Source organism: Drosophila pseudoobscura, chromosome 4 (genome assembly GCF_009870125.1).
Source record: "Drosophila pseudoobscura strain MV-25-SWS-2005 chromosome 4, UCI_Dpse_MV25, whole genome shotgun sequence".
NCBI lineage: Eukaryota > Metazoa > Arthropoda > Insecta > Diptera > Drosophilidae > Drosophila > Drosophila pseudoobscura.
In genome coordinates, this window is record NC_046681.1 from 1,188,164 (window position 1) to 1,197,829 (window position 9,666).

At 39.7% G+C, this 9,666-nt stretch overlaps 1 protein-coding gene across 2 annotated transcripts; it reads right to left on the reverse strand.

Annotated features, from left to right (window-relative positions):
• Nucleotides 1-200: 200 nt before the first annotated feature.
• Nucleotides 201-3,994, reverse strand: LOC117184038 (uncharacterized). 2 transcript variants are annotated; one of them, XM_033380047.1, is made up of 2 exons: nt 3,152-3,994; nt 201-3,076 (listed from the first exon to the last, which is right to left on the reverse strand). In XM_033380047.1, the coding sequence occupies exon 2, from the start codon at nt 2,021-2,023 to the stop codon at nt 356-358; it is 1,668 nt and encodes a 555-aa protein (XP_033235938.1). In that variant the 5' UTR covers nt 2,024-3,076; nt 3,152-3,994; the 3' UTR covers nt 201-355. The 2 variants fall into 2 exon arrangements, with proteins under 2 accessions (XP_033235938.1, XP_033235939.1); XM_033380048.1 differs by having other exon boundaries at nt 944-3,076; nt 3,152-3,992.
• Nucleotides 3,995-9,666: the final 5,672 nt, after the last annotated feature.

The following is a 9,666-nucleotide window of genomic DNA, read 5'->3' on the forward strand; positions in this document are numbered from 1 at the left end:
ACCGGCGCGTGTGCCATGTCAGCAGATTAATGCACCGGCGACTGCGCAGCCGGCGGCCGGGGACTTAATATTAAGACTTTCATTTTTATGTAAATTTAGATTCTCTTAGACCTCCAACGAGGAACAATAAATCTCGCTTCGACGAGTAAATAATAAATAATAAATACTACAGTAAACGTCGATTCTACTTAACTTACATACGCAAAAATTCGTTGCATTTTGGGGAAGGAATTTACAAACTTTGATTCTTCCACCAAATATCTTGACGCGCAGTTTGTAATTAGTATGGTTTTTCGTGCCTCCAAACCCGGCTCTGGAAGAGCAGGTGTACTTGGCCATTGATCCTTACTGGCTGTCAAGTATGTAGGTCCATACTTCCAAAGATGAGAATTGATGAGCTCAGCTGGTAATGATCCTCGAGAAAGCATAACAGGCAGGCTCCATTGTCGCCTTGCGAAACAGCGTAGATGCAAGCTCCATAAGCACTCATGCTGGCATCACAAAATCCATGCATTTCAAGGTTGCTGCTTCGAAGGAAAGATAGGCGCGGGAAAGAAATTTGTTGCATAGAGTCAAACTGCTGAATAAAGTTGATCCAAGTTGTGCGTAAGGAGACTGGCAGACTTTCATCCCAATGAAGCTTTTCTTTCCACAGCTGCTGTAGAAATATTTTTGCTTTAGTAATAACTGGCCCTATAAGTCCGAGTGGATCATAAAATCGTGCAATAGTTGACAATACAACTCGCTTAGTTGGTTTCGAAGGGACTTGATTGGGACAGAATGAAAATAATAGCTCATCCGAAGTGGGATTCCATGCTAAACCTAGCGTCTTGGTTACATCGCTGCCATCAGTAAATTTAACAAATGTTTCCCTATCTTCATGGGGTGTTTGATCGAGTACATATGTATCTGTGGAACACCATTTTCTGATCTTGAAATTTCCTTTGGCTAATAGTCCTGACACCTGGCGAATTATTTCCAGCACCTCATTTGTAGTATCTCCCCCCGTTAGCAAATCATCCACGTAAAAGTCCCGCAGCACAACTTCAGAGCCAATTGGATATGACGAACTCTCGTCTGCCGCTAGTTGGTGCATAGAACGGACGGCCAGAAATGCTGCTGGTTTCGTTCCATAGGTCACGGTATCCAGCTTGAATGTCCTTAGCTCCTCGAGGGGTGAGTCACGCCACAGTATGCACTGCAGAAAACTATCTTGGGGCGAGACACGGACGCATCTATACATTTTACAAATGTCACCAGTCAATGCTATACGAAAGGTACGAAATCGAAGAAGAGTCGTAACTAACTTTGGCTGAATTGTTGGGCCTGACATCAATATATCGTTGAGGGAATATCCTGTAGATGTACAAGCGGATCCGTCGAAAACTACTCGGAGTTTTGTGGTGGTTTTGTCTTCTCTTAAGACGCAGTGATGAGGAAGAAAAAATTTGCATTGTTTAAGTGCGTCACTTTTGACAGGGGACATGTGATTCAAATCGACGTATTCCTTTATAAATGCGGCGTATTGGGCCTTGAGAAGCGGTTTGCGAACCAACTTGCGCTCTAGATTGAGAAATCTGCGATAGGCTTGTTGATAAGAATCTCCAAGAAGACTGTCACTCAGCTTTAAAGGCAATTGAACGCAATATTCGCCACTTGGAAGCCGACCGCAATGTTTTTTGAAATGTTCCTCGCAAGCAATTTCCTCCTTTGTTGCTTCTGTAGCGGGACCGTGGCAGTTTTCCACTTCCCAGAACCTTCGCACTAGCTCATCCAAACCAACGGTAGGCGTTTGACTCAATTCCGTCGAACTAGAGGCAGCTAGGAGCACTGAGCTGCGGGAGTACTGACCTCCACCTGTGACAACCCAGCCGAGACGGGTTTTTTGTATTATAGGAAGTCCCCTCTCCAATTTGATCTGTCCAACGCATAAAATGTCGTAAAATAAGCTGGCTCCAATAAGTACATCGATGCGCTGAGATTTGTTAAAGTGTGGGTCAGCAAGGCTGATATTGGATGGCATTTCTCATTTGGATACATCAAATGAAGAAGCAGGCTGGTTTCCTGTAATACGTGGAGCAACGAGAGCTGTGAGACTCGTGAAGTAATCGGAAGTCCTGGATTGAATGACCAAATTAACTGAACCTTCCGTGTGAAATGCAGAATCAGCGCCGATACCCGATACTGATACCGACCCTTTGGCTCGTTTCAGCTGAAGCCTCTGAGCAAAGCGAGAGGTTATTAAATTAATCTGAGAGCCTGAATCCAGAAGAGCCCGGCAAGGAAGAAGATCACCAACTCGACTCTTTATCATAATGACTGTCGTGGCTAGAAGCACTACGTCTGAGCTAAGATTCTGAGCAGGAGGCGAGCATGGTGATGAAGCGGCAACAAGAGAACTTGAAAGATTGGGGCCTGGGCATAAGTCTGTCTGAATAGGAGACGTAGTAGCGTTTGCAGGTTCCGTGTTAACTGACGTAGGCAGCGGATTGTTGATATGTAAAAGGGTATGATGCTTTTCACCGCATGTGCGACAAGAGCCTGAACTGCAGGAGGTATTCCGATGTCCCTTCTTCAAACAGTTGAAGCAAACTCTAAGCTTCCTTGCCTCTCTAAGACGCAAAGATGGCGAAAGGTTTCCAAAGCGAGTGCAGCTGTAAATGTTATGCCCTTTATTATCACAGAACACGCATTCCAATACGATTGTATTTGTAGCAACAAGACTGTGTTTTGAATGAGTGATTCGTTTATGTTTTCCAACCTGACTGCTATGGATTTGAATCAACATAGCTTGATCCATGGTCTCCATGGCTTGACATCTCCTCTCCAAAAAAGCCGAAAAATGGTCCCATGTTGGTATGACGTTAGGGGGCGACAGCTCCTCCCATTTGGTCCTGGTATCAGAGTCGAGATACTTGTATGTGGAGTGAACGATGATGCATCCAGCTATTTCCTCCATGGTACCCATCGATCTAAGCGCTCTCATGTGAGAATGAAGCTTGTCCGATAAAGTACGTAGCTTTGTAGTTGACCCATCTTCAACCTTCTCATGCCTCAGAATCTCAGCGACGTGTGCCTGAAAGATTAAACGTTTATTATTGAAACGATTGTTTAAAATGTCCAATGCATTATCATAATTGCTCTCCGATACTTCCAAAGAGCGAACAGCCTCCAGGGCAGGTCCATCCAAACATGAGCGCAGGTGCTGGAACTTCTCAATCTTTGATAGAAAGGGCTCCTGATCTATTACTGTGCTAAACATCGAGTAAAAGTCTGCCCACTCAGTATAACCTCCACGGAAAGTGGGAAGTTTAATGTCAGGAATATGATATCGTGACCGTACATTTCCGGAGGCAGTAACGTTGAGCTCGGGTCGTATCGTTGAGTGATGCGGCATGTTCTGGGTAGTCCTGCGGAGTGCTGAGCGAATACGAACTTCGATTTCCATCGCCAAATCCTCAAAATTGTTGCTTAAGTCGCTGCCAATTTCGCTTACATCAAGCTCTTCTAAATTAGAATGAGTAACATTAAATGAGTCGGACATTTTTTCCAAGAATTTTAAATGAACACTTAGCGCATCTTCACTGATTGGGTTGTTTTCATCATTCAATATCGTCTCTCGAAGTGAAACGGCTTTGTTGTATATTGAGAGTGCCTTTAGTTTGTAAAAAGACACCCTGTTTTCCGGCACGTCATTAGACTCATCCATTTTCGACAGGCAGCAGCGAGCAAAGCACAAAGAAGAATCGAAGAACCAACCGTTTGATTTTTTTTGGTATGCAAGCGCAAGTGCAGCGAACCCGAAGCCGCTAATGCACGTAGCTGTATTAGTGCTTGTAAGCAAGCGCGCGACGAAATGGGAACTAACCGCTTCGCGTTCGAACAGTTATGTTTAGCGGATAATTTTCACTGTTTATAATTGTTTATTTCCAAATTGTTACTGACGATCACGTCGGGGTCACCAAATGTTGAGACAACGAGCTTTTTCGCTGACTATGATTGTTCAATAATTTCACAAATTATTAATTTCCGAAAACGTTATAAATTTTATTATAGGTATTTTGTGTGTTGAGGGTGGCCGAAGATGCCAGAGCCTTTTACAATAGTATTAGAGTGACACACTTGGATGAGGCAAGCGAGCCGATCTCGAGCCAAAGTAATAGATTGGGGACAAAAAGGGTCTGTTCTCCAACTATATCAAGCGGTAACTGCTAGAGCAGGCGCAGCTGCTGACGGCTTAGCGACGGCATAGGAAAGAAAAGATAACAAGAGCGAGCATAGATAAGAATAGATGATTAAATGAGAGCATGTTGCTGAGCGAGCATAGATAAAGCTACGCTTACGTTACGTTAGTTTAGTATAATGACCAAAATAGAAATGAAAGTGAATTGATAGGCAATAAAACAATGGTATAAAATTTACACTCGGGCTTCGCCCGAACAGGTTAATTTATCATATAAGTAGCTCGGCTGTCTGGTATAGATTATTCGATGTAGAAAAATAATTGTTCTGTACCCTATCCATGTCTTTAAATCCATTTTGAATATTTGTCTTGCTAAGATTGAGATATGATCGGTTCGTCTCTTATGATATATGTAGCGGGCAATGTTGTTAAATGTTACTTTTAGTTTTTTTGAGATTCAGCGTCACAATTTCCAAATATTTCAATACCATAGAATAAGGTGGGTATCAAATATGTCTTAGCTATCATTAGTTTGAGTTTATCTGGCAGGTATTTTTGTGTTGGTGCGAGTTTTCTTAGTAGACTATATGTTCTACCAGTAGCTTTCACAACTTGGCTACTCCAAGAAAGCGTATTGTTAAATGTTAATCCTAAGTTTTCCACCTGATCTACGTAATTAATTTGTTTTCCTTCAATTTCAAGTTTTGGATAGGTCATCGTATTTAATTGCTTCTTGTATATAATTACACATTTACATTTATCTGGATTAAGTGCCAGACCATTACGCTTCGCCCAGCTACTCACATTGAGCAAATCACTGTTACACACACTTATACACTCATCAATTTTACTCAATGGACGACTAACATACATTTGGACGTCATCCGCATACATATGACTTTTACAATTTAACAGGACGTCTGGCAGGTCATTCACATATAATGAGAACAAAAGCGGCCCAAGAACTGAACCTTGAGGCACACCACGTGCAGTGCTCATCATTGAAGAAATTCTACTTCCACTTACCACTACCTGTCTTCTATCCGTTAAATACGATTTTAATAGCTTTATAGCTACCTTACTAAAATTGAAAAAGTTAACTAATTTACTTAATAAGATTTCGTGGTTAACCGTGTCAAATGCTTTTCTGAAGTCAAGTAGTACTAATAGCGTCACATTTCCTTCATCTTGTGTTAATCTAATGTCTTCCGTTATATTTACTATTGCCGTAGTACAGCTTCTTTGTCTTCTGTAACCTGACTGTTTGTCACTTAGTAGTGCATTGTTATCTAGAAAAGTTCGAATTTGTTGTGACATTAATTGTTCAAGGACTTTTGACAAAAACGATAGAATTGATATAGGTCTATATTCATTTTTTCCTTTAGGGACCGGTGTTATTTTCGCAAGCTTCCATGTACTTGGAAATATTGATTTTGTTAAGACAGTATTGCAAATATAAGTCACATGTGGTAATATTTTTGGAAGTAAGATTTTTAGAAATTTTGGATGTATTTCATCCAGTCCGATTGCATTTGACTTAATTTTAAGCACAGATTCAAGGACATCACACTGACTGGCACACATGAAGCTAAAGTTATTATCACAGGAACTATTCGGTATATTGTCAAGATAATGATTATATGCTACTTTAGGTACCCCGTTTATCACAAATTTTCTATTTAATTCATCTATGTCTACATCAATTTTGGTGTTATTTGTCCTCTTCCCTATTCCCAAGTCTTTGAGCTCCCTCCATGTCCTTCTTGTTAATATTGCACTTTGAAACCTTACAGAATAAAAAGATTTTTTAGCTGTCAGTATTAATAGGTTGGTTTTTTTCCTTAAAGTTTTAAATTCTTGATACTGAACAGACGTTCTGTAGCGTTTCCATTTGTTATATGCTTTGTCCCTTAATGATATATTGTGTGCAATACATTGATTGAACCATGGATTTTTCTTTTGTGCAATCTTTAATTTACGCAGTGGTACGAATTTTTCATAAAGACATGTTATGTGAGCTCGTAGTTGTTCTACTTGAAAATTAACATCATCCATGCCAAATATTATATTCCAGTCATATGTATTGAATTCGTCATTAAGTTTGGTAATGTCAATACTCTTAAAATTTCGGTACCATATGTCGTCGTCAATCTTTTTACAATTAAAATCATAAGTCAGGAAAAGTAGGTCGTGTCTGGAAAATGTTGTCAATGTTATCATTGACAAAAAAAAGGTCCAATAATGTACTTGCAGTGTTTGAGAAATGTGTTGGTCTACTATTATTGACTAGATGCAAGCCTAACGATGCCATCGCTGACTCCATATGTCGTTCCTTCAGTATATTGCTGTTTAGATCCCCGATTATAGTTACGTCAGTATAGCTTACAGATAGGTCTGAAATTGCATCAATTACTTGTTGGTAGATTGTATTGCGGTGTGGTCTGTACAGAGGCCGATAATTCTATAAAAAGGTATTCTATTGCACTTTCTGGAGGGTGCTTGCATATTAATTTGGATTTGAGTTTCTTGTTTATGTATACAGCAACACCCCCACCATTTCCTTCCCGATCAGATCGGTATAGATCAAATCCGGTACACAAAATAACATTATCACATAGATGCGGCATGAACCACGTTTCCGAAACACAAACTACATCAACATTCGATTGTTCAAACAAGTCATTCAAGTCATTAATAAAGAGTGTGAAGAGTAAGGGGCCTAGATGGCTGCCCTGTGGTACTCCCGAACAAACCTTTACTGGTAAAGAGAGGGAGTTTTTGAAGAGGACTCTTATAATCCGTTTTTAAATTCAGTCCGTCGACAATGTATCGAATCACCGACTCCGTGTCTGTTGTCCCACGTGCAGCAATGCGTTTCATCTGTAGTATATATTCGTGAAAACTTTCGCCGGCAATCTTCACTCGCATAGACAATTTATTGTGAATTTGCGCACTGCATAAACGCTCACACTCGAACTCCTGTAAAAGTTGTTGACGCAATTGGCCGTACTCATACACTGCTGTGGACTCGAGAAAAAGAGCTGCTGTACCTGTAATTTTTGCTCGGGCTTGCACGTATTTTTGTTTGTCATTTAGTCCGTATGCTTCAGCGTTTAGCTCGAAGTTAATAAACCACTGCTGTACCGACATATTTTCTCCGTTGAATTCTGGAATAATTTTGGCAAAATTTTCCACTACCAGCCTTGCATCATTTTTCTTGTCTATTTCATCAGCATTTATTTTCATCGAGAGCAGTTGAACCAGCTGTTGGAGCGTCTGTGTGTTTTCTTCTAGGAGTGTTGACCTCATCGCTTCCTCGTTTTTCTGGCGATTGATCCTGTTTGCTTCTGATCCACTTGGGCCTTCGTTTTGCTGCATATTGCCGGATGGTGGTCCACTTGTATTTTCCATTATAATTATACTGCGCAATACTCCTGTGGTCAGTCGGCTTGAAACAACCCTTTTTCTCGGTTCTTCTTTTCACCCACTCGCTGTCTCGCTTCCTCTGCTTGCGGCTTCTGAGAGTCTAATGCGCAGTTTTTTTGCACCGAATTTTTGCTTTTCCGTCTCGCTTCGTCTGCTGCCGGCTTCTGAGACATGAGACACACAATTTTTGATTTTTTCCATTTTACACAGGCAGTACGACTGGTTGAGCCCCCAAATGTAAGATATTATTTAGAGTATTGTTTATTCGTATTATTATCGCGGTGGCCTGGTATGTGTGCTTACAAAAGTTCTTAATGTTACGGCTTATTTCTGCTGATTTTCTTTTGCTGCTTGAGTCGCGTCCTTATGCTGCTGTTCTCTCCTTTTCACTGCTTCGCTCGGCTCCTCTTCTTCTCTGCCCGCTGTTAATCTGCTGCTGTTACTACTGCTGTTGCTGCTGCTGTTGCTGCTCATCAGCTGTTCCTCTGCTGCTGTTATTACTGCTGTTGCTTATCACCGCTGCTCCCTCAATAGGCCAGCTGGCACACTCCTTCTTACATATATATAATAACAATTCCAATGTTGAAGTTTGGTTTAAAAAAAAGAGGTTTTTAATTAAGCCAAACTTATATTTAGTACAATGGATGTTTAACGAGTTATCTTAGGCTGCAGCTTTCTTCTTCGGCTGCACTTTGGCTGATCGCGGCTTTGGCTCTCGGTGCGCTGACCTACGTGAGTTGGCCAACGTATGGAAATTGTCGGCTTCGATTAAAGGGTTGCTGCAGCTGGTGATCTGTATCATCTTTCATCTGGGCTGGTCACTTGTTTATATGATCGGAGTGTGGGAGCCGAATTTGTTTACTTGGGTATCTATGACTCAATTTGGTTGTAGGAATCAAATTGTTTATTCTATTATCTTGGAATTTGTGTGATTTCCTGTGAACAGCTTATGATCTCTAGTTTTGGGGATCTTATTATTTGTTTATTCTAACTTGGTAAGGTTAGTGCTGGGCATATGTCCAGGGTTTAACGTATACATAATATGTATGTGGGTGTAGGGTATTATGGATATGTTACTCCCTCGGCATTTCTCATTAGCCTGTCACCAGGCGTCTACCTTTGGGTATAGGGATGGAGTTTCTGCTATAACGATTGGGGAGTCTAATATTTCTACTCTTTCTTCTACCTCTTGGGGTTTTACATGCTTAATAATTATGTTTTTGGGTATTTTTCTAAATTTAATGGTTAAATATGCAACTATAATTATTATTGTTATAATAAATGCAATTATAATTATTGTTTGTACCACAGTATACAATTTTGTGTGTTCTATGAATATTTCTTTTGCCTGTACATAGGACAATGGCTTTAATCTAGTTATTTTATTACTAATGTAGACATTCTGTGTAAAATCAAGCATTGAATTGGTTACTATTAACTCATTTACTTGGATTGAGCAATTATAAATTTTGATGATATTATTTCTTTCTATAATGATCTCTTTATTTAGAAAGTTTTGGTTTCATTTGGTACTCGGGAGGTTCCATGTTATTAAAATGTTTGGTTCTGTATAATTTACTTGAATGTTCTTATATGTTTTTGTATAGGTGCATTTTGTAGGTTTTTGTTGTATGATGCCATTTATGCATTCGTCATTTGTTACTTGTCTAGTGTCCTTTTTGAACACTTTATCTTCAACAACATAATATTCTTAGGATGTTATTTCTGTTGAGATATTATTGTTCTCATCTGGATAGGGAATTATCTTGAATATTGGGGTGCTAATGCTTTTGCTTGGAATACTGGAAACTATTAATATTTCATTAGAATCTACTTTTAGCCATGTCGATGTTTTAATGTGTAGTATTTTCGCAGAATTTACATGTTTCAAATTTTCTTGCTTTAATAATTTTGGGTTAAATATACTAAGTCTAGATAGCTGCATACCCAACTCTATATCCTCAACGTATTCTGTAAAGTGCTAGAGGTTAAATATCAAAATTTCTAATTTTTCGTTTTTATTTCTTTCTTTTTTAAAATTATTTATGGCCTCAATA